Source organism: Brassica napus, chromosome A3, assembly GCF_020379485.1.
Source record: "Brassica napus cultivar Da-Ae chromosome A3, Da-Ae, whole genome shotgun sequence".
In the NCBI taxonomy this organism is placed as follows: Eukaryota; Viridiplantae; Streptophyta; class Magnoliopsida; order Brassicales; family Brassicaceae; genus Brassica; species Brassica napus.
In genome coordinates, this window is record NC_063436.1 from 12,739,932 (window position 1) to 12,767,678 (window position 27,747).

General features: G+C 34.3%; 4 protein-coding genes and 1 long non-coding RNA gene across 5 annotated transcripts; 2 read left to right on the forward strand and 3 right to left on the reverse strand.

Moving 5' to 3' along the window:
- Positions 1-538: 538 nt before the first annotated feature.
- On the reverse strand, positions 539-2,618 carry LOC106388445. The gene is made up of 4 exons (XM_048776984.1): positions 2,503-2,618; positions 1,785-2,457; positions 1,629-1,706; positions 539-1,514 (listed from the first exon to the last, which is right to left on the reverse strand). Exons 1-4 carry the CDS (start codon positions 2,616-2,618, stop codon positions 873-875), a joined length of 1,509 nt encoding a protein of 502 aa, XP_048632941.1. The 3' UTR covers positions 539-872.
- A 5,833-nt stretch (positions 2,619-8,451) lies between these two features.
- On the forward strand, positions 8,452-11,172 carry LOC125606902. The gene is made up of 5 exons (XM_048775976.1): positions 8,452-9,105; positions 9,203-9,816; positions 9,899-9,976; positions 10,071-10,727; positions 10,814-11,172. The coding sequence occupies exons 1-5, from the start codon at positions 9,000-9,002 to the stop codon at positions 10,892-10,894; spliced, it is 1,536 nt and encodes a 511-aa protein (XP_048631933.1). The 5' UTR covers positions 8,452-8,999; the 3' UTR covers positions 10,895-11,172.
- A 4,541-nt stretch (positions 11,173-15,713) lies between these two features.
- Positions 15,714-16,542, reverse strand: LOC111200629. The gene is made up of 2 exons (XR_002654286.2): positions 16,132-16,542; positions 15,714-16,050 (listed from the first exon to the last, which is right to left on the reverse strand). It is a non-coding gene; the product is annotated as an uncharacterized LOC111200629 (long non-coding RNA).
- Positions 16,543-19,238: 2,696 nt separating this feature from the next.
- Positions 19,239-21,992, reverse strand: LOC106388443. The gene is made up of 5 exons (XM_048775975.1): positions 21,340-21,992; positions 20,629-21,242; positions 20,469-20,546; positions 19,718-20,374; positions 19,239-19,631 (listed from the first exon to the last, which is right to left on the reverse strand). The coding sequence occupies exons 1-5, from the start codon at positions 21,443-21,445 to the stop codon at positions 19,551-19,553; spliced, it is 1,536 nt and encodes a 511-aa protein (XP_048631932.1). The 5' UTR covers positions 21,446-21,992; the 3' UTR covers positions 19,239-19,550.
- A 3,902-nt stretch (positions 21,993-25,894) lies between these two features.
- Positions 25,895-27,086, forward strand: BNAA03G57110D. Its single transcript, XM_048775982.1, has 2 exons — positions 25,895-26,619; positions 26,737-27,086. Exon 2 carries the CDS (start codon positions 26,752-26,754, stop codon positions 26,971-26,973), a length of 222 nt encoding a protein of 73 aa, XP_048631939.1. The 5' UTR covers positions 25,895-26,619; positions 26,737-26,751; the 3' UTR covers positions 26,974-27,086.
- Positions 27,087-27,747: the final 661 nt, after the last annotated feature.

Below are 27,747 nucleotides of genomic sequence, written 5' to 3' on the forward strand. Positions count from 1 at the left end.
TAAAAAGAAATTCAGGCAGTTTGTTATGCTAGCAACACACACACGCGCGCGCACACACACATATATATATAGCTTCATTCCGACATAAAGTTCTTAATAGAGTCTTGATTAGTAAGCATTTGCAAAATACTATGTTATTTATTATCCAATCAACTATTATTTTATATTAAAATAAATGTGTTTTATATAATATCTATATATATATATTATTTTATCAATATTTTTATTATTTATCTGGTTTTGTAAAAAAAAAAAAACTAAAGTCAATTAATATTTTATTAAGAAAAAGAAAAAATAATTTTTATTAATAATAGTTATGTATAATTTTTTGTTAATTAATGTTATCATATTAATAGTTGATCACAAAAAAAAATGTTATCATATTAATCTACTTCTAAAAGTTAAAAACAGACATTTGACTTTTCGAATACAAAAAAGGCCAAGCGAATAGCATAAAGTACATTTGACCAATTAAAATAGAGAAACTAACTAAAACTAAATAAAAAAACTGCAAAAGACGAAATACTTATTTTCAAGACAGAAACCGAAAGCCTTTAAATTTTTTATTCATACCGCCAACAAGTTTTCTCTTTCCCCAGTCATCATCATTATCATCAAACATTAGAAACCTAAGGAAGATTTCAAAAAAAAACCACTCACTATCTTCAGACCAAAAGATGTACAAATACTCAATTTTGTTGCTTTTATGAAGAAGTAGAACAACACTCATAGTGCAACTGAAGCCTCCCCCCCCCCCAACCAAAATAAGGAAAGAGAAATGAGAAAACTATCTTCAAAATTGGATCACGAGCTGGGATTTGCGTCCTCAGTTGCCTCAGTAATGATTGGCAGCTTTTTCATCAGTGATGGCTTCAACTTCTTGTGCTGTATGTAAAGTCAAATGAGTTATAAAAAAAACAATGAGAGATACTCAAAGCAACCGGAGTAAGAGTGTTGTTATGTTCATATACCTGTTCATAGAAAGCTCTGATCTCCTCGTCTGTGAGGGCTTCTACCTCAGTATTGTTTTCGTCCCACCCAAGGGATTTAAGGAACTCCGCCTCTTCTTCATCTGGAAGGTCTGCCGGTTCAAAACCATCATCTCTTTCTGCAGCATGCACGCATGAAGGGTTACTAGCTACAAGCTCCTTAGAGATGTCTGCTTTTTCCTCGACAGAAGGGAAGATGCAAGAGCTAGTTGAGATGTTTGTAGATGTTTTCTTCTTCAAAGCACTGTAAAACGCATTCCTGCTCTGAGTTTGAGCCACAGAAGTAATGAATGGCGCAGGTGGAGCAGCGATCATCTGGAAACCAGCTGCTACGCTGTTGGTTATACGACTTGGACCTCCAGATTCTTTGACCGCAGGTTTGAGAATTACCAGCTTCTTAGTACTATCAGGCTTACCATAATTAGAATGAAGATTACCTAGCCGAATAGAGGATTGCTGGTGGGTATTTCTAAAAGAAGCAAGACCAATTGCACCACTTCGAACCATTGGTTTGGTCTTGGAAACCTGATAAATTAAACCAATGCACAAAAAAAAAAAAAAAAATCAAACCAAAATATATACAGTATAGCCCAAGGAAAGAGAGAAGGAAATTAATAATAGCTAGGGAAAAAAGCTTACTGAGCCCTTTGGTGCAGAAGGGACAACCGGTATTAGCTTAAGAGCTTGGTCCTCAAGTCTTTTTATCATTGAATATCCCTAATAAAAATAACATCTTAGACAAACAGTAAAAAGGCAAGTGTACTATAAAGCAACACAAATATAAAAAAAACATACCTGAGGAAATGTACCAGTTCTAGGAGGCTGCAGCAATGCTTCGGCCATGTTACGAGTCTGTCCCATTAAGGTATTTGAAGTAATATCAGAATCAGAACCACTCTTCTTAATAACATTGGGAACCTCCGCTGGAGCCGATGTCCTACCTTCCCCAGCAGTCATGCCTGAGTCATCATCAACAGACAAGCTCTCTACAGCAAGACTTAGACCAGGAGATGAGATTCTTACAGCGTCTGAGCCTCCTTCATTCCTCTCTTCGGTTTTAAGCCTAGGAAAATCCTTGGAGCTCGTTGGATTTTTGAATCCCATAGAAAACCCTTGAGCCAAGTGGTAGTCATGTTTCCTTGTTGTCATTGAATTTGATCGTCTTAACTGCTCTTGATTCCTTCCATCTAAGAAGGTACTGAAAGGGAAACGAGAATCTCGGTGCCACGGGTCTTTGTAGGTCGGCCTATCTTTTTCCATTCTCCGATCTTTACCTCTCCTTTGAACATTGAAATTCCTATATGCATTTTTGGTAGACCCATTACTAAACCTCCTCCGTGCATCGGTGGAAGAAGACCGATCGAGAAAAGGAGACCGAACTGAATCAACATCGGTTTCTGTCCTAGGGTTCCTACTCTTGTTATTATCTAAATCAAAGTGAAAAAGGAAATGATATGAAGTTACAATGCTATTTAAACAATGGTTTTAGAAGGAATATAGAGGCATACAAAACTGGAGCATACCTGAGCGAGCAGAAGATGACTGAATATGATTTTTACTCCCAACACCAGAACCATTCCCTGAACTTCTCAACCATTCAGGTACGAAAGAGGGTTCACGTTTCTCCATCAGTAAAGCTATATTATGTTAAGCAAAGGAACCAATATGCAATTCGCTACCCTCTTTCACTCTCTCACTATACACCACAAAGGGCACGGAAGAAATCACAATCTAAATTAAAAAAAAAATTGATTCGTCCCAAACCTACACGAAATCAGTTATGAGAAACCATCTCTCTCCCACAGATAGTTTCAAAGATACTTGAAGATCATCATCGGCTCATCGCTGTCAATAAACCCACAAAGAACGAACACATGAACAAACAAATGCCTCTTTATCTCTCTTCCCCAAAGGAGAACTACTCAATTTTTATTTTTATATTATATATTGTAATACTAATTAAGGTTTTCTGCTTTTATTTAAGAAATTGGTTTGAGAAACTGTTGAAATGTTTCTTGGTAGTCCAATGAATTTATAGTAGTATAAAAAATTTAATACCATAAAAGTATTTCCTTATTTATGCACAACCAACTAATGTATATTTGACAAGTAAAATATCATTAAATAAATATGTTTTTACTATTATAATTTAATTAATATATCTTTGAACAGATTTTAATAGATTTATTACCATAATTTCTTACACTCATCCTATCTGTCATTCAAATAAACAGTTTCTACCATTTTTGAGGGAAAAAATAATATATTTTGACAAATGAAAAACCATTAACTGAAAAAACTGTTTGGCACAATATAAATATATTTGATAAAGATACTATTAATTAGAACTTAACAAAAAAAGAATACTATCATAATTTCATTTAATTCACACACACACACACACACATATATATATATATATATATATTGCAATGTGTATACTTACAAAAAGGATTTGACATATAATATATAAGAAAAGGACATATAATGCTGTCAAAAGAAAATATAAAAGAAAAATATTTCATTTTGTCAACAACAAACACACACAACAAATATATATGTAGTCCAAGTGTACAACATTCATTCTTTCCGAGTGGAATGAACGAGAAAGAGACAAAATACTTCTCTTTAATTTCATTAAATTCCTCCAAATTTATTGAGAGCGAAGATTCTTTTCGGGTGAAAACATCATCTTTCCACTTCGAAACTTTCCATTGCAAAGGCGACCACTTACGGTTACAGTAAAAAATTGCATTATCCCTAGAAGTAGAAGTTATTTAAATTCTGCATGCAAAAAGAAAAACTTCATTTTAGACATCTACCTTTTTCCCTTTATGAGTGATGCGTTCTTAAAATACTGCCAACGAAACTCAAATTCACGTATGTATGACTCCATAGACCATCTATAAAACACCAACATCCTTTTTAATCCGTTATTGTTAAAACGGAAATGTCATGTGTTATAAGATTATTTTGTGTTGATTCCCCATTTGCCTTTGATTCCCGATCTCAAAAACCTTGAAAGGGTCTCTCTATCTAGGTGGTATAATTATTCATTCTAACACATCAACAAAAACGATTTCTATGAAAAGCTTGTGCAGTCTTAAGCACATGAATAAGCAAATCTGGTTTTGCTTGGGGATGGTAGGCAATCTTGAAATCTTGAAGTCTTTCCTTTAAAATAGATAACTCTTTCAATTTCGTTTAAAAAGTTTGGTCATACTTTGGTTCTTGAATCACTGAGATCAGATCCTTGCAATCTATTCTGAAATGTAGGCAAGATAAGTATTGAAGTAGACTTTCAATAGCCCATGTAACTGCTTCCAGCTCCATATGTAGAGATGAGACGCACCTCTTTTGATTCATTAACTCCAGAAGTTGCTCATGTCCTGGGAAATCTTACCACACCCATCCACATCCACTGTATTGTGCCTCAGCAGATCATAGACCATCCACTAAACATATGTTGCATCTCCTCAAATTCTTTTGTGTTCACTTCAAACCAAATTTGATATTCACCCTCCCCATGCCTTGCTAGCTCTAGAGAATCCCTTGTGATTCCCCTAAATAATTTATCATCGGAGATTTTTAGAAATATTAGATTATCCGTATATAAGGGTCTCTATCCAACTCCGGGTCATCAATATTGTTTTCCTCTAGAACAGATAATCCAAGATGGTATAAACGTTGGAAATGGGAAAAACTGATGGGCATGAAAGCGTAGAAGATAATGCGCAGGTTTGTAAAGCTGGATGACATTCAAAAATAGCAGGATAGATAGATTCATCTTGTTCTCCACATTGAGAGCAATGATTATCACGTCCCATATGACGACGTGTATGGTTCCTCATTACCGTTAAATATTTTGATACAATCTGCTAAATAATATGACGTATCTTTTGAGGAACAATGATTTTTTCAAGAAAATACTTGATGCTAAGCTTAGTTACCATTGTCTTAGGTTTCATGGTTTAGAATATTTGTCGCTACCCAATAATATGATTTTACTGCACATACTTACCATTCTTTGCTTAGCTCCAACAAAAATCATCACCTTGGGTGGATTGGCTAATGGCTAAACTCCGAATTGACGGTATATCCTCCAGTACAACTAGATTCTCCAACATCTCCAAATTCCACTCTTTAAGCTGCGCATAAATAAAATCACTAACTGTCATCGTTAGGTGAAAAGCCGGACCATTAGGCCTAGCTGGCCTTACTAGAATCGTTAGAATCTATGGATCCTCCCATGCTCTTATCTCAAATCCAAAATGCATTTTCTGTCAGATCCCTAAAGCCAGTAATGGTCTAGCATCCGATAGAATCGTCCAAACATAAGAATGACTATCTATAGCAACCGGATACAAAGGTGAACTATATCTTAAAATTTAGGGATGTTAATATGGGCTGTCCGGGCCCATTTAGACCCTGCCTTTTTAGTCCTTGCCCATTAAAATTAAAACCTTGTAACTTCAAACCCATTTATACACATACCCATAGAGCCTGTTTAATTTCAAACCCGTTAAATTTAGAAAAATCCCATTTATGCGCATTAAACCTGTTTAGTTTTTTTCTTCTGGACATCTTGTTTAGTTATTCTTTTCTTCTGAATACAGTTTTAGTTATTTTTTAAGTACAAATTTATTAAATTCTTGTCTCTGATATATATATATATATATATATATATATTATTAAAAGAAAAGTACAAATATAAATTAACCCTAAAATTTCCATTTATTTACACATCTATGCCACTGAAGTAATTAGTAAACTTACTTTTAAGTATTCTTTGTCTTTTCCTGTTTAATTAATTCATTTTCCTAATTCAATTTTTAACGAAAAACAAGCATTTTCCTAATTTGATTTTTAACTAGAAACATTCATTTTCCTAACTATTATTTAAATTTGATAAATTTTTTAAATATTATAAATATAAATAACAAATTATGTATAATAGTTATATTAGATTATAAAAATTTAAATTTCCTTTTTGATAATATATTAAAATATCAATATTAAACAATAAATTAAATAATAAATTTTATAAACTAATGGTTATAGTATGGAAAGATAAGTATACATTTTTGGACGCATATTAATCTTCGTAGTTCAATAATTCATTATCCAAAATAGATTAGAGCAACCAACATAATTAACAAACAATTTAAAATTTTATCAATAATAAATTGGATACATAAAAAGAACATCCGCGCGGGTATTTATATATATAAGTCCAGTTATTTATATATGTTTGATTTTTTTTAATGATATTCAATATCGGTGGGATAAACTACACAACTCAATGTAATTTTTATTTGGACTTATTAAAAATTATGTAATACATCTAAGTTTACATATTTATATTATAACATTTAGTACAAAGAAAAATTTAAAACTGAAAAATAGTTGTGCGGTTGTGCGGATCAAAGTCTAGTATATATACAAAGGTGGAGTCTCGTTTCTCTCTTTACCATCTTAATCTGAAGAAGAAACCTTATGAATCAAAAGAAAAATCTCTCATTTATAAATCAAAATCTCTACAAAACTACACAACTGCAAAAAAAAAGTCACTTGAAATATTTAAGAGTTAGGCGCTCACAGCAAAATCGTATGCTTGGAACCAATGAAGCTGCAACCCAGACTCAAAATCAGAAAGAAAATCTGTCTTTGAAATTATTTTTTAAGAAGCTGAGATGAGGAAACAATGTCAAATCAGATGCTTACTCTCTCTTAGTGGAAACGAAGAGACCCACAATATTGTTTATCAAGTTTGATTCATATTATGTTTCAGAGTTTCATTGACAAGAGCTTTAGAGGAGAATTGACCTCACTGAGAATCTAAGATCAAAAGAATACGATAAAATGATTCAGTTTTCATATATTTTTAAAGGAAAAAAAAAACTAAACAGACACCCTTTTATTTCGTGGGTACTCCCGCTTAATAAGCGGGTTTTAAGGGGCCAACCCGTATGAAAAGACCCACAATATTGTTTATCAAGTTCGATTCATATTATATTTTGGAGTTTCATTGACAAGAGCTTTAGAGGAGAAGAATTGACGGCATTGAGAATCTAAGATCAAAAGAATACGATAAAATGATGCAGCTTTCATATATTTTTAAAGGAAAAAAAAACTAAACGGACACCCTTTTATTCCGTGGGTACACCCGCTTAATAAGCGGGTTTTAAGGGGCGAAGGGGCCAACCCGTATGAATCCGTTAAGCCTTTACCTATATATAAACGGGTCACTCGCCAAAACATTTATAACAAGTCCGCTAAAGCCTGTGGGAAGTAGGACCGTTTTAATATCCCTATCTGTAATATTTCCCACTCATTACTCTTGCGAGATGAGAATCTAGGAATTGTACTAGACGCTAAAATTGTTTTTCCAGCAATGCCATGTTAAAATCATGGATCATACGGAAACCAAGACCACCTTCCTCTTTTCGGTAACACATGTTTTCCTATTTTGCCAATGCATCTCTTGTTTAGGTGGATTTGAGCTACACTATAATCGTGCAATGGTACTCGCATGATTTTCACAGATATCCAATGGTAACATGAAACTAGACATAACATAGGTTGGAAGAGCTAGGGCAATGGATTTTATCTCTCTCTTTTCTCCCTGTTCACACATACAAATCTTTCACAGGGAGAAAAAGTTATGTCTTTGTTTTGATGTAATACAATGTCTCTGATCTAAAAATTCACCTTTTGTTGTATAAAAGTTCTGATTTTTAGATTGATTTTTTTCTGTTTCGCGAATGCAATTTTTTTGGGCTTTCAAAATAGATCGGGATGCTTTTCAAATCTTATTTCTTTCTCCGATCTGTTTTGAACAATAAAATTCCAATTTTAAATCGGATTTGTTGATGAGAGTGGCTCTTTGAGTTCCAAATCAACTCTGACCGAATCTCTAAACAACCGGACCCATCTTTTCTGATTGGGCAATATCGCGTCTTTTTGATGCGGCAGTCCTTAGTGGGCGGCTTAAAAGTTTCAGACTCAAAGTGATTGGAAAGGGTGGATGTGCTAAGATGATGAAGATTGTGGAAGAGTGGGGAAGGCGATTGTAGAGACAACTCTAAAAGATGGTGTTGGAAGATGAAGCTTCGAAGCTTGCGACATCTCAATTCTTAGTGGATGTGGGTGATGCGATTTTAGGCGGAGGAGACGAAAGGGTTTCAAACCGCGGCGTAGAAGCTTTCCGACGCCCGAAAGAGAAGCTTCGGGAAGGAGAAGATCGGGCTTGGGCATGATGGACGCGTGTCAAGGGACCTCCGAATAGCGTATGCGAGTATAATCAAGTCGGTGATTATTACAGATTTCTTTTATTTTCTTTGTAAACCCTAAATGGGCTTTAAATTTTATAAACCCAACCCATCTTGTAATTGCCCAATGGGCTTCATTTCAATGAAATGAAATGTTCACAAAGGAAAATAAATATAAAAAAAAACGAGAAAGAGAAAGAGAGAGGCTGCTATGTGTTCATGAGTTTTCTTCTTCTTCTTCCCAAAACACACAGAGAGAGCAAATAAAAGGAACATTCGGCCTCTTGTCCCCTCTTCCCATCGCAAAACCCTAATTTGGCTTCTACAAACCCTAATTGCGTCATCATCCTCTATTCTAATCGCTCCCCGTTTTATCCCTCGAATTCGTTTTTTTTTTTGGTTTCTTCCAAAATTTTCGTTCGCACCCATCGTGCTGTGTTGAATCTTAGGGATTAGGGTGATTAACATCGGGAGTGATGGTCAGAGATAATTGCCTTGCCCCCTAGTTGTTAGGGTGCCATCACTGTAAATTCCTGCTAGTCCCATCGTGCTGTGTTGAATCTTAGGGATTAGGGTGATTAACATCGGGAGTGATAGTCGTCATATACAGAGACAATTTCCCCCTAGTTGTTAGGGTGCCATTTCATTTCATGCTAGTCTCTTATTGATAGTGATGATGATCTTCTAGCAATCTGTGGGAGAGGAATCAATTGTTCGTTGCGAAGAGCAAAATTGGTTGATGGAGAAACGTGAACCCTCTTTGGTACCTGAATGGCTAAGAAGTACAGGGAATGGTTCTAGTGTTGGGAGTAAAAATCACATTCTATCATCCTCTGCTCGCTCTGGTATGCTCCATCCATCCAATCCTGTTTCTTCTTAACATTTTAGTTTCCTTTCCATACCATTGTACCTGACTCTCCTTTTTGTTTGTTTTGGTTTTAGATTCTTCTTTGTTACTTAATAACAGCAAGACTAGGAACCCTAGGACCAAAGCCACTGATGTTGATTCTCCTCCTTTTCTTGATCGGTCTTGTTCCACCAATTCCCGGAGGGGCTCTACCAAAAATGCATATAGTAACTTCAATGTTCAAAGGAGCAATAGAGATAAAGATCGGAGCAGCAGGGAGAGCTACATAGACCACCCATGGGACCATGATACTTCTTTCCCTTTCGGTTCCTTCTTAAATGAAGTGCAGTTAAGGCGATCTAATTCTATGACATCAAGGAAACAGGACGACCACCCAGGGTTTTCTATGGGTTTCAAAGATGGTAGAAGCATTTTCAACAGGAATGGTATACTTCCTCCTGCACAGAGCTCTGAGAGGAATCAAGACGTTGTAAGAATCTCATCTCCTTGTCTAAGTCCTGCTGTTGTTGGTGGTAACTCAAGCTTGACTCCTGGGGAACATTGGACATCGGCTCTGGCAGAGGTTCCCATTGTTATTGACAAGAGTGCTTCTGACCCCGTTGCTGCTAATGTTGCTACCTTAACGGGACAGACTCGTAACATGGCTGAAGCATTGTTGCAGCCTCCTAGAACTGGTACACCTCCCCAGGTATATGATTTGTATCTTTGTGCTTCTTTTATAGTACATTTGCCTTCTTTTTTTTTTAATCTAAGATGTTAACTTTTATTAGGAATCTTCAAAGATACAAAGACTCGAGGACCGAGCTCTTAAGCTAATACCGGTTCTGCCTTCTACACCAAAGGGCTCAGTAAGTTTTTTTTTTTTTTTTTCCGCAGCGCTATTATTAATTTCCTCCTGTTACCTTAGGCTATACTCAGTTTATCTTTTGTTTAATTTGTCAGGTTCTGAGCTCTTCTGATAAATCCAAGAACAAACCAATGCCTCGAAGTGGTGAAATTGGTCCTGCTTCTTTTAGAAATACCCATCAGCATTCCTCTATTCGGCTAGGTAATCTTCCTTCTAATGCTGGTGGTCAAATCAAGCCTGATACTACTAAGAAGATGGTGGTTCTCAAACCTGCTGTCAAAGAATCTGCAAGTCCACGTTCTACAAACAACAGCCTCGCTGCTGCTGCTGCTAGCCAGATGATCGCTGCTCCATCTGCACCATCCACTTCTTCTGCGCAAAGTACAAACAATCCAAGGGAGCTCAAGGGAGCCTCGGTAAACATGCCAGCAGAAAAGAAGCTTTCCCTGGCTCAAACTCAGAGCAGGAATGCATTTTTCAGTACTTTGAAGAAGAAGGAGACATCCACAAACATCTCAACTAGCTCTTGCACCATCTCTAAGGAGCTTGTAGCTAGTGACCCTTCAAGTGTAGAAAGAGATGACATGGTCATGGAAAGGGTCGAGAAAGTTTCTGAGAGGGTTAGCGTTTTTGAATCGACAGACCTTCCAGATGAAGAAGAGGCGGAGTTCCTTAAATCCCTTGGGTGGGACGAAAACAATACTGAGGTAGAAGCCCTCACAGACGAGGAGATCAGAGCCTTCTATGAACAGGTATATGAGCATAACAACACTCTTACTTCGGTTGCTTTGATTCTCTCTCGTTGTTTTTTTTCTAATTCATCTGACTTTACATACAGCACAAGGAGGTGAAGCCATCACTGATGCAAACGCTGCCTATCATTAAAGAGGCAACTGAGGACGCAACTCTCAACTCGTGATCCGATTTTGAAGATAGTTTTCTCACTTCTCTTTCCTTTTTCTTTTTAGTTTTATTACTTGGTGGAGTGGACAAGAAGGTGGGGGAGGCTTCAGTTGCACTTTTGAGTGTTGTTCTACTTCAGATAAGCTACAAAATGAGTTTTTGTACATCTGTTGTTCTGAAGATAGAAAGAGCTTTTGTTTTGCTATAGCTTCCTTACGTTTCTAATGTTTGATATGATGAGGGGAAGGTCAGGTCATAAAACTTTGTTGGTGGTATAAAGAAAATTTAAAGGCTTTCGGTTTCTTTCTTAAAAAATATAAATTTCATCTTTTGCCATTTTTGTTAATTTGGTTTAGTTAATTTCTCTGCTTTCCTCCTAGCTCTGTAGTCTAGAACCAATCTTCTTAAAACTGGCCTGAACCGGTGGTTGAACCGGATTCAACCTTGACTTAGAGACATAGCCGGGTTGTGTTGGTAGTAAAATCTAAAGTAAATCAAACTGACTATAAACCACAAAAATCAAAAACCGCGAACTATTGAACTAGCTTTGAACCAAATACAACTATTTTGTGTAAAATTTTGAATTTTACATTGACAATTATTTTTATTTAATGAACTATTTTTCTTTTTTTATCTAACAATGTATTTTAGATATATAGATTTTCAAAAAAAATATTACAGAGGTTTTTAAATTTCCACCAATATACTTATACACGGTTTTAACTATTTTACGAAGTTTTTACAAGTTACACAAACCAATAATCTAAACTTTAACCTAAAACCAAAATCTAAAGTATAACTTACTGATTTTTTTCCACTTTATTTTGGATTCATATTGATTTCTAACAAAGACAATTTGGCTTTCACCCCACCTCAATAGTCTAGAACAGTAAACACCAAAGTCGGTTTGCTTATGTATTAATAAGTTTTATATTTTCTCAACATTGAGAAAAATACATGTCAATGTACTATATGTTGTTACCTTTGCAATTTTTGGTATTTGTTTACCAACACTGACTATCCTCTTAAAATATTTGCATCCAATCTCCGATTCTCTAGATAGAACTACAAAATTTTTTCATAAGTAATTTTTGTATGTTTATCGTTCTATTTGCGTATAGCTTTCCAGACCACATTTTATTTGAGTAACAAAAATGATTTTTTATGTTCAAAAAACATTTTCATTAAATAGTAGAGTCACAAAAAGTGCCTCCACCGATATGCCTCCCCATGAGAGAAGCTACAATCTTCCAACTATCAGGAACAAGTGCTCTCATTGGCACTAGGTAGTAGGCCAAGGATGTACCCACATTTGTTACAACTGTTTATGAAACAGCAAATGATTCAAGTTTATGATACTTACGAGTTTAAAAGAAAAAAAAAACAAGCTTTTCGTTAATTATGAGGCTTTTGCTACCACAAGTTACATGAAGTGGTTCTTACTTGATCCAATCAAGAAAGCCAAGAGAAGCTTTCCAGTGGACTTAACCACACGGCGCATATCAGCTCTAAAGAGGAACAGCTAAAGGGAGCATGGAGTTCAACACAACAGCAAAAGCAGGAGCTTCTGAAGAAATGATCCCAAGATTACTAGCTGCAAGACCAATCAGTGTGCTCACCAACGCACCACTCACCGCACTTCCCACCTTCGTCTTCTCCGACCTGTACTTTCAGAGTAGGAAATTAAAATTAAAATCATTATATCAAAACCAACAATACAATGAAAGGTGTGAAGAATGTGTACCATAGACCAATAGAACCTGTGGCGAAGAGAGCAGTCCAAGTCACCCACTCTTTGTTACATGAAATGAGAGGCGTACTCAATTGCAATCTCATGATGAGTGGGGTTTAAGGTTTTTGCACACTGATTAAAAAATTACAAAATTTTATTCAATCTTTCTCATTTATATAAAAACAACAATAAATGCAAATAATTCAACCAATAAAGAATCATACTGCAAAATACAAATAGTCAAAAACATAAAATTGCATTTACTTCTTACATGGAAACTTTAAAACATCACTTAAAACGAAACAAATTTTTTCTTATAAAACCCCACTTAAAGTGATACAGAGGGAGTATAACAATATGAAAATATGAAATTAAAATAGTAGGTATTAAATTTTATTAAAGAAACCATTGTAGAGTATAAAAAATGAATGAGTATTGAATCCCCTATATATTATTTAAGAAGCATTACAACATTTTTTTTGTAGCCACATGTCATCACTAGAATGATTCTTAGAATCCTTAGAGAATATGTTGGTCAATTAAAATATATAATAAGCTTTTTATTAAACCACAATAAAAACATTATTAATGTGATTCATTATTTCCTTAAAAAAGATTACGGAATTGCCTAATGTGGCTAAAGTATATATGACAATTAATAATTTTGAATAATAAAGATTTGATAAAAATAAGTGTGTATTATAGTTATATTTGTTTAATTTTAAGCTATTAAAATAAATTAAACAATCATAGTAACCATATAATAAAAATTAAAAAAATTATTTATATATTATAATTTGAATTTTAAAAAACGAGTATAAATTACTAAAACTGTTAAAAGTTTCACATTCAAATTTTGTAATCTATGATTTAAAACTTTTGTTATGACATGATACAAATAATTGAAAAATAATATAAATTGAAAGTCTCATTTAATAAGTATCAAATATGAAAGATATATAAATATATGTATCATTTTAAATTAAATTATATGTCATATAAAAATACATAAATATCGTAATTTTGAAATTTACTTTGGACATTTTTTTGATAAAAATTTGAAAAAATATTGACAACTTAATTTTTTAAAATGTTATAAATTACTTAAACCATTATTGCCACAGTGAAAATTTTGTTATCACTAATTTAGACTTTTTGCCTTAACAGATACAAATGATAAAAAAAATATGAACAAAAAGCATCATCTAATAAATATAAATATTAACATATACCATATATATGTTACTATCATTTAAATTTAATTATATATCATATCAAATAGAAAAAATATTTTTTCGATTTATTAAATTTATTTATATGTTCGCACCAATTTAATTATATAAGTAGTAGATAATGACTTTTTATTTATTCAATATATATTTATTATTTCATAATATGCTATTCAATATATATTTATTATTTCATAATATGCTATAAACATATAATATATAAAATAATTTATATATATAATGTTCATCCTGCGCAAGGCGCGGGTCTTAATCTAGTTATTATGTGAAAGAGAGAGAAAATGATTTGGAAGAAATAGAAGATGATGTGAAGGGTGTTGTGTGTTGAATTTTATTAAACAATTCATTTCAACCAACACCCTGTCCAATATAGTTAAAAAATGCTTAGAGTAAGTTATGCGTAGAATGGGAATCTAAATCCCTAATTTCAAACCTAAATCCTTAACTCTCAACTCCTCTCATCGTCGAATCGCTTTCTCTCTTCAATCTCTCAACTAATCCCACAGAATCCCACACATCTCCATCTCAATCTCTCTCTCAATGGCGAAGACAAGAAATCAGTCCAAAGACAACCCTAGTCCCGCCGTAGAGCTCCCAGCGGCGAAGAGGAGAAAAAAGGATCCTCACTAGGCGCCTGGTTCAACGGGGATGGCGGTGGAGCAGAAAAAGAAAACGAAGGAGGCGAAGAAGAAGGGGAAAAAGGGAGAAGATAAGAAGAAGAGGAAGAAGAGGGAGACGGAGGCGAAGACGAAGGAGGTGGAGAAGAAGAAGGCGAAAGAGAGAGAAGAAAAGAAGAAGAGGAAGGTGGGGGAGACGTAGGCAGATCCATCGTCTCCTAGTTGTGAGAAGGCGCCGGAGTCGAGACAAAACGACGTCGAGTGAGAGAAGCGGAGACGGAAATGGGGGAGAAAAATCTCCGGCGAGACCATCGGATACGACGGAGACGACGGCGGAAGAGGAGCAGGAGACGGAGGAAACGAGGCGATGAGCGACGAGGAGAGAGAAGAGGAGGCGGATCCGTTGTCTCCTAGTCGTGAGAAGGCGCCGGAGTCGAGTCGAGATGAAACAGCATCGAGTGAAGATGCAAACTCTGAGTCCCGTTGTTATTACTGCTAATATATTTTCTTAGAGCATCTCCAAAAGAAACTCTATAACTTTAAATATAGAGTTTTTTGCTCTCTAGAAAGAAACTTCAAAACTTCAAATTTAAAATTTTGAAGAGTGAAACTTCAAGTATAGAGTTTCACTTTTCAAAACTTCAAATTTGAAGTTTCATATTTTTATTTGCATTTTGGTCCTTACAATTATAGATCATATTTATAATTCTTAAATATTTTTTTGTTTATTGTTTTAATCCTTAAAACTTTTATATCTCATAAATATTTAAAATTTGTTTTATAAATTTAAGTTTTACACATGAAATTAAATAAAAATTTTAAAACAAGATTTATAATATTTTAAAACTAGAATTAAAGAACAAGAATAATACAAAAAAACCATAATAAAAACTTATTAAAAAGACACATGAAAACATAATTATTACTCAAATTTAAATATTATAACAACACTAATAGTCTGATAAATTTTCTCCAAAACATGTAAGTGATGTCAATGTGTATCAATTGTGAACAAATGATATTAACATTTAAATCATTCTTTTGAATGATATAAACACTGACATCAATTAAAGTAATTGATTTTAATTATTTCTATCATTTATTAATAACTGATATTAAATTAATATCACGTTTTTAAAATAAATAATTTTTATAATTTATAATATTTTCTAAAATAATATTGTTATTTGTATGTAAGTGATGTTAAATAAAATCAGTAGATGAATTTATGTCAATAAATAAATTAAACAGAATCTTCGTATTAACTATTTTCTGTTAAGATACAATATGACGATTAAAAAGATATAGATCCAAGCTTCTAACAACAGCAAGAAGAAAAGGATGAATTCATATAAAAATAGTAGAACAAATAAATAGACTTGACTATGAAGTTTCTTGAGTTGTTATTCTTCTTCCTTTTCTTCTCCTTCTCTTCATGTTTATTTCAATCATTAATCTCTGTTGGTGGCATGACGAGATCAATTGATAAATTCTCTCCTTCGGCTGCTTTTCCTTAAGACTTTACTTTCGAAATATTAGTAGACATTGTCTCTTTTACTTCAGGATGTTCCTGATCCTAACAATGAAAGATTATTTAGTCATTCTAAATATCGTAAGTTACAAAAATGAGAACAAGAAGAAGAGAAGCAAATAATACCTTTTCAGAAAAATTCTATCAGATTTGTCGGTTTAGTAAATCATAGTTTCCTCTCAATCCTGCATAAGAAGAAACATAATCCATAGGTTTCACATAAGAAAAAACATGTTTAATCGTTAATGAAAATTTACTTTGAATCAAATAGCTTTTAAACTGATAAAAAGACACTGTAAGAAATTAAGTAGAGGGAGAGCCAAGAATGAAGACCACGATAGAAAAGAAGATGGATTTATTGAGGTGAAACAGTTATAGCTATAGGAAGAAGATCTAGTTAAATTAAAGTCACATTAAAAAGAAAAGAAATCAAAGCCATAAAAATCGCAACTTCTTGTAACTCTATTTTTTTTAAGCTTGGAATATTCTGTGTAACTGACTAGTTTAAATGCGTTGTTTCATTTATCATCAATTTAACCGATTAAGGGTCTGACTGGTTCAAACGCAGCGGTTGCGGTTGCGGCTGCGGGCGTTTGCGGATGCGGGTGGTTGAGGTTTCTAGCGGTTTTAAGAGATTTGTACGACTGGTTCTGCGGTTAGAAATTGGTGCGTTTGCGGGATACTTATGACTGGTTAACTACCAAATACAGCAGCGGTTAAATAATAAATTAACAATATTTATATTTTATATAATTATAAAAATATCAAAAATCATAATATTATAATAAATATGTAAATTATATTTTCAAAGTTATAGTTTTAAATTTTTTAAATTATAGAAAATATTTTTATTTTAAAATTTTATAATATTAATTAAAATATAATAGATATATTTTAGTATTTTTATAATTCTATTTTAAAAATTTTATTTTTATTTTTATTTTTGTATTTATATGGTTTTTAAAAAAAAGAAAAAAAAATTATCCTCCCGCAACCGCCCGCAACCGCAAACGCTAGCTGGAACCAGCTTTTGATTTTAAGAGGTTCGGAGCGGTTTGAAGCGATTTGTAGCGGTTTGTATGATTGTTTCGAAACGCTGTCAACCGCTACCAATCGCAAAAGCTGCGTTTGCGGGTGGTAGCGGGAAAACCAATCAAGCTCTAAGTATATATTTGCATCAATTTTTATTGATGGTAAATTTTGTATCATTCTAATAATTGATGTCAGCAAGAAAATTTATACATCATTTGTTTATATGATATAACTTTTTGTAATAGTATCATTTTTGTTAGAAGTGATTCAAATTACCAAAAAAATATATCACTTAATTAAACTGATGTCAAATAAATTAATAAAAACATCACTTATCATAATTGATGTTAAACTATGTATATTTGCTTCATTTATAAATAAGTAATGTAAAATAGAATCGCTTAATTTTATGATACAATTTAAGTGATACAATTCAACACTTTTTTTGTAGTGAACCTCCCAAATCTCCAAAATATTGCCCAAACAAATTTTGTGTAACCGAAGATGATTGTTGTTATTGCTCTTGACGCCTTTTTCGTACGATTCTTTCTTGTTCAGATCGAATGTATTCACGAATATTAACATCATCGATAGAAGCTAAGTTTTTTAGAAATAATTTATTTTCCTCTTTTACTTCTTTAAAAGCTAATTTTTTTGCTTCATTTGACAGTCGTAATTCAATAATCTCATGACTTTTTTTTCTGCTTGTTGTACTTTCGTTTAAAAGATCAAGGATTTTTTTGTTTGATGATATCAAACTATCAGCGGGTATAAGAAATGCACTAGTTGATCATATATGGGAGCATTACGAAAATAATTTTATGGAATAATGTAGTATTTACTTGCAGTTTAATATTTAATTATGTACTTTTATTTATAATTTTATATTTTAGTGTAAGATTTTTTTAATTAATATTTCTGTAATATTTATATATATGTAATAGTTATTTATAGAAGTTTTATGAATTTACATCAACTATGACAAATATAAGGACTATAGTGTAAAATATAAATAATTTTAAAGTTAGGTTTGAAGTTTTACTTTTGGAGAAGAAAACATTAAAACTTCAAATATAGAGTTTTGGAAACTTCAAAATAGAGTTCCTTTTTGGAGATGCTCTTAGGCCAGTTATTGCTGCTATTAATCTTCTGAATCCGGTTATTGCTGCCAATTTATCTTCTGAGTTGTTTACTCTTGAAATTTGCTTACCATTAAACAATTGTTCAAACATCTTCCAACCATCGAAACAATAAAAAAGTTATAACAAATATTAAACATTTAATAGAAACATGAACCGTGAAACAAATCAAAGGTTCCCTTTGAGACCCACCACATCCTCCTCCACCCGCTTCAACCTACCATCCATTTTATCTATTTGTTACATGACCAAACTGAGCTGCGGCAGATGTGGCGGAACGGGCGGCTGCAGGTGTGGGCAAGGTACGCGGAACCAAGAAAACTGTGGGCAATGTACCCAGAGCCAAGAAACCGACACTTGACGACGTGATATCCGCCATGGAGACGATGACGGAACTATATGTCAGGGATTTTTTGACAGTGCCGCATCAAAAAGACGCGATATTGCCCAATCAGAAAAGATGGGTCCGGTTGTTTAGAGATTCGGTCAGAGTTGGTTTGGAACTCTGACTATTGAGGTGGGGTGAAAGCCAAATTGTCTTTGTTAGAAATCAATATGAATCCAAAATAAAGTGGAAAAAAATCAGTAAGTTATACTTTAGATTTTGGTTTTAGGTTAAAGTTTAGATTATAGGTTTGTGTAACTTGTAAAAACTTCGTAAAATAGTTAAAACCGTGTATAAGTATATTGGTGGAAATTTAAAAACCTTTGTAATATTTTTTTTTGAAAATCTATATATCTAAAATACATTGTTAGATAAAAAAAGAAAAATAGTTCATTAAATAAAAATAATTGTCAATGTAAAATTCAAAATTTTACACAAAATAGTTGTATTTGGTTCAAAGCTAGTTCAATAGTTTGCGGTTTTTGATTTTTGTGGTTTATAGTCAGTTTGATTTACTTTAGATTTTACTACCAACACAACCCGGCTATGTCTCTAGGTCAAGGTTGAATCCGGTTCAACCACCGGTTCACGCCAGTTTTAAGAAGATTGGTTCTAGACTACAGAGCTAGGAGGAAAGCAGAGAAATTAACTAAACCAAATTAACAAAAATGGCAAAAGATGAAATTTATATTTTTTAAGAAAGAAACCGAAAGCCTTTAAATTTTCTTTATACCACCAACAAAGTTTTATGACCTGACCTTCCCCTCATCATATCAAACATTAGAAACCTAAGGAAGCTATAGCAAAACAAAAGCTCTTTCTATCTTCAGAACAACAGATGTACAAAAACTCATTTTGTAGCTTATCTGAAGTAGAACAACACTCAAAAGTGCAACTGAAGCCTCCCCCACCTTCTTGTCCACTCCACCAAGTAATAAAACTAAAAAGAAAAAGGAAAGAGAAGTGAGAAAACTATCTTCAAAATCGGATCACGAGTTGAGAGTTGCGTCCTCAGTTGCCTCTTTAATGATAGGCAGCGTTTGCATCAGTGATGGCTTCACCTCCTTGTGCTGTATGTAAAGTCAGATGAATTAGAAAAAAAACAACGAGAGAGAATCAAAGCAACCGAAGTAAGAGTGTTGTTATGCTCATATACCTGTTCATAGAAGGCTCTGATCTCCTCGTCTGTGAGGGCTTCTACCTCAGTATTGTTTTCGTCCCACCCAAGGGATTTAAGGAACTCCGCCTCTTCTTCATCTGGAAGGTCTGTCGATTCAAAAACGCTAACCCTCTCAGAAACTTTCTCGACCCTTTCCATGACCATGTCATCTCTTTCTACACTTGAAGGGTCACTAGCTACAAGCTCCTTAGAGATGGTGCAAGAGCTAGTTGAGATGTTTGTGGATGTCTCCTTCTTCTTCAAAGTACTGAAAAATGCATTCCTGCTCTGAGTTTGAGCCAGGGAAAGCTTCTTTTCTGCTGGCATGTTTACCGAGGCTCCCTTGAGCTCCCTTGGATTGTTTGTACTTTGCGCAGAAGAAGTGGATGGTGCAGATGGAGCAGCGATCATCTGGCTAGCAGCAGCAGCAGCGAGGCTGTTGTTTGTAGAACGTGGACTTGCAGATTCTTTGACAGCAGGTTTGAGAACCACCATCTTCTTAGTAGTATCAGGCTTGATTTGACCACCAGCATTAGAAGGAAGATTACCTAGCCGAATAGAGGAATGCTGATGGGTATTTCTAAAAGAAGCAGGACCAATTTCACCACTTCGAGGCATTGGTTTGTTCTTGGATTTATCAGAAGAGCTCAGAACCTGACAAATTAAACAAAAGATAAACTGAGTATAGCCTAAGGTAACAGGAGGAAATTAATAATAGCGCTGCGGAAAAAAAAAAAAAAAAACTTACTGAGCCCTTTGGTGTAGAAGGCAGAACCGGTATTAGCTTAAGAGCTCGGTCCTCGAGTCTTTGTATCTTTGAAGATTCCTAATAAAAGTTAACATCTTAGATTAAAAAAAAAAGAAGGCAAATGTACTATAAAAGAAGCACAAAGATACAAATCATATACCTGGGGAGGTGTACCAGTTCTAGGAGGCTGCAACAATGCTTCAGCCATGTTACGAGTCTGTCCCGTTAAGGTAGCAACATTAGCAGCAACGGGGTCAGAAGCACTCTTGTCAATAACAATGGGAACCTCTGCCAGAGCCGATGTCCAATGTTCCCCAGGAGTCAAGCTTGAGTTACCACCAACAACAGCAGGACTTAGACAAGGAGATGAGATTCTTACAACGTCTTGATTCCTCTCAGAGCTCTGTGCAGGAGGAAGTATACCATTCCTGTTGAAAATGCTTCTACCATCTTTGAAACCCATAGAAAACCCTGGGTGGTCGTCCTGTTTCCTTGATGTCATAGAATTAGATCGCCTTAACTGCACTTCATTTAAGAAGGAACCGAAAGGGAAAGAAGTATCATGGTCCCATGGGTGGTCTATGTAGCTCTCCCTGCTGCTCCGATCTTTATCTCTATTGCTCCTTTGAACATTGAAGTTACTATATGCATTTTTGGTAGAGCCCCTCCGGGAATTGGTGGAACAAGACCGATCAAGAAAAGGAGGAGAATCAACATCGGTGGCTTTGGTCCTAGGGTTCCTAGTCTTGCTGTTATTAAGTAACAAAGAAGAATCTAAAACCAAAACAAACAAAAAGGAGAGTCAGGTACAATGGTATGGAAAGGAAACTAAAATGTTAAGAAGAAACAGGATTGGATGGATGGAGCATACCAGAGCGAGCAGAGGATGATAGAATGTGATTTTTACTCCCAACACTAGAACCATTCCCTGTACTTCTTAGCCATTCAGGTACCAAAGAGGGTTCACGTTTCTCCATCAACCAATTTTGCTCTTCGCAACGAACAATTGATTCCTCTCTCCCACAGATTGCTAGAAGATCATCATCACTATCAATAAGAGACTAGCATGAAATGAAATGGCACCCTAACAACTAGGGGGAAATTGTCTCTGTATATGACGACTATCACTCCCGATGTTAATCACCCTAATCCCTAAGATTCAACACAGCACGATGGGACTAGCAGGAATTTACAGTGATGGCACCCTAACAACTAGGGGGCAAGGCAATTATCTCTGACCATCACTCCCGATGTTAATCACCCTAATCCCTAAGATTCAACACAGCACGATGGGTGCGAACGAAAATTTTGGAAGAAACCAAAAAAAAAACGAATTCGAGGGATAAAACGGGGAGCGATTAGAATAGAGGATGATGACGCAATTAGGGTTTGTAGAAGCCAAATTAGGGTTTTGCGATGGGAAGAGGGGACAAGAGGCCGAATGTTCCTTTTATTTGCTCTCTCTGTGTGTTTTGGGAAGAAGAAGAAGAAAACTCATGAACACATAGCAGCCTCTCTCTTTCTCTTTCTCGTTTTTTTTTATATTTATTTTCCTTTGTGAACATTTCATTTCATTGAAATGAAGCCCATTGGGCAATTACAAGATGGGTTGGGTTTATAAAATTTAAAGCCCATTTAGGGTTTACAAAGAAAATAAAAGAAATCTGTAATAATCACCGACTTGATTATACTCGCATACGCTATTCGGAGGTCCCTTGACACGCGTCCATCATGCCCAAGCCCGATCTTCTCCTTCCCGAAGCTTCTCTTTCGGGCGTCGGAAAGCTTCTACGCCGCGGTTTGAAACCCTTTCGTCTCCTCCGCCTAAAATCGCATCACCCACATCCACTAAGAATTGAGATGTCGCAAGCTTCGAAGCTTCATCTTCCAACACCATCTTTTAGAGTTGTCTCTACAATCGCCTTCCCCACTCTTCCACAATCTTCATCATCTTAGCACATCCACCCTTTCCAATCACTTTGAGTCTGAAACTTTTAAGCCGCCCACTAAGGACTGCCGCATCAAAAAGACGCGATATTGCCCAATCAGAAAAGAGCTGGGAGAAGCGTCTTAGACTCTCATCAACAAATCCGATTTAATATCTATAAACATACTACAATATTTTGATTCGATTGATTAAAGATATAATTAGAGCTGTCAAATGGTCCGTCCATGGCCCAATTGGGCATGACCACTTGGACCATTTCAGTTTTGTGCAGTAATGGGTAGTCCATATTGGACAATGGTCCAAACAAATGTCCAAAACCAATAGAAACCATGTCTAAATGGGCATGCCCATGGACACCCAATAATATTTATAATTATTTTTTAATTATTAGTTTAGATTTTATTTCTAAGATTTTAAAATTATGTTTACTTTCCAAAATTATAAAAGTATTTTTTTTGTCAAAACTGTAAAACTATGTTTTCCTCTCAAAATCGAGAAATTTCTTTTTCGCAAAAATCGAGAAATTTCATTTTTCGCAAAAATCGAGAAATTGCGCTTTCCCGCCAAAACTGAGAAATTGTGTTTTCCCGCCAAAACCGTAAAATTGCGTTTTTCCGCCAAAACCGAAAAATTGTGTTTTCCCGCCAAACCGAGAAATTGTGTTTTCCCGCCAAAACCGAGAAATTGCGTTTTCCCGCCAAAATCGAGAAATTGTGTTTTTCCGCCAAAATCGAGAAATTGCGTTTTCCCGCCAAAATCGAGAAATTGTGTGTTTTCCGCCAAAATCCGAGAAATTGCATTTTTCCGTCAAAACCGAGAAATTGTGTTTTTCCGCCAAAACCGAAAATTGTGTTTTCCGCCAAAATTGAGAAATTTCGTTTTCCCGCCAAAATCCGAGAAATTACGCTTTCTTACCAAAACTGAGAAATTTCGTTTTCCCGCTAAAACTGAGAAATTGTGTGTTTTCCGCCAAATTCCGAGAAATTGCAATTTTCCGCCAAATTTTTTTAATACATTTTTCCGTCAAATTGTGAAATTATGTTTTCCCTCAAAATCGATAATTTTTGTTTTTAACGATAAAACCGTTTTTTGGGTTAAACTCATGAAAATATGTTTTAGGAAGTCCCTGGACACCTATTGTCCATTTGGTCTTCGCCCAATTGGACCATGTATCAATTGGTCTTTTGTCCAGTTGAACTATTTATTAATTGGGTACGTCCATAGCCCGCCCAAAATGAATTGGACTGGACTAGCCCATGGTCAGCCCGCCAGTTGACACCTCTAGATATAATCATCGCAACGAAAAATCAAAATATTAAAACTGTAAAGATCGCTTTAATCCTCTTTTCTCCTTACGAAATTCATGTAATGCTGATTTCTCTCGAAAGATGTTCTTCACTCTCCCAATCCATACTCCGTCTCAAATCCAAAGCTGTAGATTAGAGAATAACAATTATAAGAAGAACGTAAAATCCAATGAAGCATGATGAAGGATTCATGTATAAATTATTGTTTACCGGGTGAGTGGAAGTGGAGAACATGGAATGACGCATGAGATCACAATAAACTGATGAATTTCATGGGATATAACATACATTTTTAAAGTCTAAGATCTAAAGTGAGGAAGTCATTGGAGATGCATTCAATGATAAATCATGGGGAGCTATTGTTAATAAGAGCGCCTTAAAGATAACGCTTCGATCCAGACTGATTTCGTAACATTTTTAGTTTTTGTTCTCCGGTGATATGAAGAGATAAAGAACTTAGACGACGATTAGGACTGTTTGATGCGGCAGAGTTTATAAAAATAATAAATGGGCTTCATTTGATTTGAACAAATGCCTAGTACAAATAACACTTGGAGAAAATGTCGAGCCCAAATAGAAAATTATCAGAAAGGAAGCTCGTTAAGCCCAGATTTTTGGTTTCGTAGGATTGATTCGAGGAAAGATGGAAATCCCACGTGGCGTAAAACGCCTCATCCTCTGTGATGACTTGGACAAAGGAAAAAGGAGAAAAGAGAAAAGCTTCCTTTATTGTTATAGAAGTTTGTCTTCTCAATTGTTTGGTATTCAGTGTTGTCAAGATTCATCTTCATTAGATATGAATGTTAGTACATGAATTAACAACATAAAATATAAAGAGTAGTTAGGAAAGGATCTCGATTCATTATAGAAAAGATCACTATACAAATGCATATATAGAAGGCAATTGAAAAATGAAAAATGTACTCTGTTTGTTAGGAAAGGATTTCATTCATTACATAGGAAATATTTGTGTCTTACATTATTTACTTGTGTATTATGTTTTTAAATAAGATTTACTCTGGTGATTTAATTTAATATATATCGAAACATATACCATATTTCACACTAACAAACACCTAAAATAAACCATAAACTTTTGAACTTCAACCCTGACCCCTAATCCAAAAAGCACATTACATGTAACTTTAACATTAGAATAACATATTATCATTTTTTGTGTAACAAATGACATATGTGTAACAAACCGAAATTAGAGGGTAACGGCCCATCGAATTTTGATTATAATAACCAAAAAATATTAATACAAACTGAGATAATCGAAAGTTAAAAATAGTTTAGAAAAGCTCATCCCGCATTAACCATGTCAGAAAGCGTATAGAAGTTTAATGATGAGTCACCATCAAATTTAGCTGAGTTACAAAAGTGAGATAATGATCATATCAATTATAATATCAAATTATAACGTTTCAATTAAGTGCGTTTTCAATTAATAGCATGATATATTATTAATATTGATAGTTAAGTTTTTATTAATTTTAAACTCCGTTTTTTTTTTATTAACTCAATCAGAGTGTACAAATAAGTTACAACTCCAAACGAATTTCTGTACAAGTCTTATCCCAAGGCCGGTCTTCTTAACGTCATGGATGATGCAAGCAGATGGGCTGACTAGTTTTCGTATTTAATTAAATTATTTAATAAAATTATATAATTCGAATCTCCTAAGATTGACGTGTAGGTCAAGTCGTCATGCATGACAACTACAGTGAAATAGTCAACGTGGATGACAAAGTTGATTTTTATCTGAAATCCACTCACAATTAAATCATCACATGGACTTGAACATTGAATTACTAGGTCGACTTTACTTTTATTTTCTTAACCAAAAGGTCAACTTTATTTAAGATGGATAATTTACACTTAAGACGTACTCCCTCCGTTTTTTAATACAAATCGTTTTACAGCTATACACGTAGATTAAGAAAACCATTAATTTCTTATATTTTCTAAGCAAAAATATTATTAATTATTTACCTAACCACAGTTCAACCAATAGAAAAATAAAAGATATATTACCATTGGTCATACAACATTAATTATTAATAAATTTTACATAGAAAATCGAAAACGACATATAATTTGGAACAAAAAAGTTTCTCTAAAACGACTTATATTAAAAAAACGGAGGGAGTATTACTTTTAAATGGCCGAATATAAACATGACTGAAATGATTATGTATTTTAATTTACTCTTTGTGAAGGGAGCGTAATCAACGGAAGCATGGAGAACCTCCTACACCTTCATCAATTTGATCAAAAAAATAGATAAACTGGTGCGCAACCGCTTATCATCAATACGGAGTATGAATGGCCATTCTTACGACAGAGGGCTGCAGGAATGGTTTGCTACTAGACAATATCTACTGCTAGATAATTAGTCTTTTGTTCTAAACTCTCATAAAACAAAGTTACATAGATTGTAAAAACATATTTTTGTTTGAATTAATTTAACATTCTTTAAAAAAAAATTATAGATCAAAGATTCTTATGCTTTTACCTCTTCATCAAATTAATAGACTTTTGAATATTGGCAAAGTAACTATATATACAGTGGGAAATGGCCGGGATAGAAGTGACTAAAATCTAAAGTGATTACAGAAAAATATACTAGTTTTCATAATATGATATTATATAATAAGGGTGGCATTAGAACCTAATGTTTGTCAATGATTTTGGTTGCATGTCTCGTGTATGGTAGATTGGTAGGTAGATAATCTATCATCCATTTCTTGGTCCCGAAGCAAAAATGGCTTTTACATTTCCATTTTATTTTATCAATAAATTTCCCATTTTCTACATTATTATTTCCAAATTGGAAACCAAAAAAAAAAGAACGAAGAATCAAAATTGGCCGACGAAGATAGGATAGTTCCATGTAAGTTCCCTATAAAGTCATCCCTAAACCTCCTTAGACTCGCATTCTCATTATCCTCAGTAAAAAATAAATTCAATTAAATTTCAGACCATTTTTATTTCTCAAATTGATTGGCAGTCTTGTTTGCGGGAGATGTACGGTGTTGGTGGATCGGGGACAGCGGGGTTGGCAGAGATATACGCGATGAGAAAAAATTATAAGGAAAACATGAAGAAAAAAATTGAGGCAGCAGCAGCAGCAGCAGCAGCAAAAGAAGATAAATACAATGTTGTAGAGAAGAAGAAAATCGGGGAAATGAAGAAACCAAAGAAAAGTCTCCAGACTAATTCGAGGGTTTCCTCCGTAGATATTTAACAATCTCTGTAGCTTTGCATTTAACTCTTTACTGTTTTATGATGGGTTCAGTTTGTTCTTTCCTGTAATTTATTTTTCGTTATCAATAATATTTTTTTGGTTTTAAGATTAAATCATCCGATAAATATATTATACAGTCAGTTAAACAAATATATGTACTCGTATTCACCTGAAAGTTAGCAAGCTTTAGTTCATCAGTCATACAGATTTTGTGAAGAGAGATGTTTACCAGCTTGAAAAGAAGGAGATTTTCCCATTTTGATTTGGAGATTAATAATCGTAATTTAGAGATAAGAGTCTTCTTTCAAGATCTTCTCAATATCGTGTTTTCCTTTCACTGACTTGTCCATCTCTACTATCTTCTACACGTTCCTCTCAGTGATGTTCGCGCATGGGATCAAGCTCTGATAAGATAGAGATTACAATCCGGTTAATATACTATTCAAGAGAGAGACGCTAGAGTAAAAGGTTTTACCTTGAGATGATCAGAGGCGTTGCAGGGAGTTGAAAGAATTAGCTGAACCACGGAACAGATTTATTTCATTGTCGGTGGAGCTATCATTGTTTAAACTGAAGCAATTCAGACTAATAGTGAGTTATCATTATTGAAGAACGGAGGACTAATAATGGAAATCCGGAGCATCTTTGGAACTGAGTCTACGATTCTTTTTATATATTCACCAAACAAGAGTGGAAGGATCCAACCAAAAGACTACGCTCAAGAACCTTAGCTCTCTGTATCTGCACGTTTCTTTTCTTTTCCAGAGTTCTATT

Excerpts from the sequence above, each read along its gene's own strand:
- LOC106388445 (XM_048776984.1), bottom strand. The coding sequence starts at position 2,618 with ATGGAGAAACGTGAACCCTCTTTCGTACCTGAATGGTTGAGAAGTTCA. Across the intron at positions 1,707-1,784 it reads GAACTGGTACATTTCCTCAG|GGATATTCAATGATAAAAAG; the intron begins GTATGTTTTTTT and ends TATTTTTATTAG. Across the intron at positions 1,515-1,628 it reads CTTCTGCACCAAAGGGCTCA|GTTTCCAAGACCAAACCAAT; the intron begins GTAAGCTTTTTT and ends TTAATTTATCAG.
- LOC125606902 (XM_048775976.1), top strand. The coding sequence starts at position 9,000 with ATGGAGAAACGTGAACCCTCTTTGGTACCTGAATGGCTAAGAAGTACA. Across the intron at positions 9,106-9,202 it reads ATCATCCTCTGCTCGCTCTG|ATTCTTCTTTGTTACTTAAT; the intron begins GTATGCTCCATC and ends TTTTGGTTTTAG. Across the intron at positions 9,977-10,070 it reads CTTCTACACCAAAGGGCTCA|GTTCTGAGCTCTTCTGATAA; the intron begins GTAAGTTTTTTT and ends TTAATTTGTCAG.
- LOC106388443 (XM_048775975.1), bottom strand. The coding sequence starts at position 21,445 with ATGGAGAAACGTGAACCCTCTTTGGTACCTGAATGGCTAAGAAGTACA. Across the intron at positions 20,375-20,468 it reads CTTCTACACCAAAGGGCTCA|GTTCTGAGCTCTTCTGATAA; the intron begins GTAAGTTTTTTT and ends TTAATTTGTCAG. Across the intron at positions 19,632-19,717 it reads TCAGAGCCTTCTATGAACAG|CACAAGGAGGTGAAGCCATC; the intron begins GTATATGAGCAT and ends CTTTACATACAG.
- BNAA03G57110D (XM_048775982.1), top strand. The coding sequence starts at position 26,752 with ATGTACGGTGTTGGTGGATCGGGGACAGCGGGGTTGGCAGAGATATAC.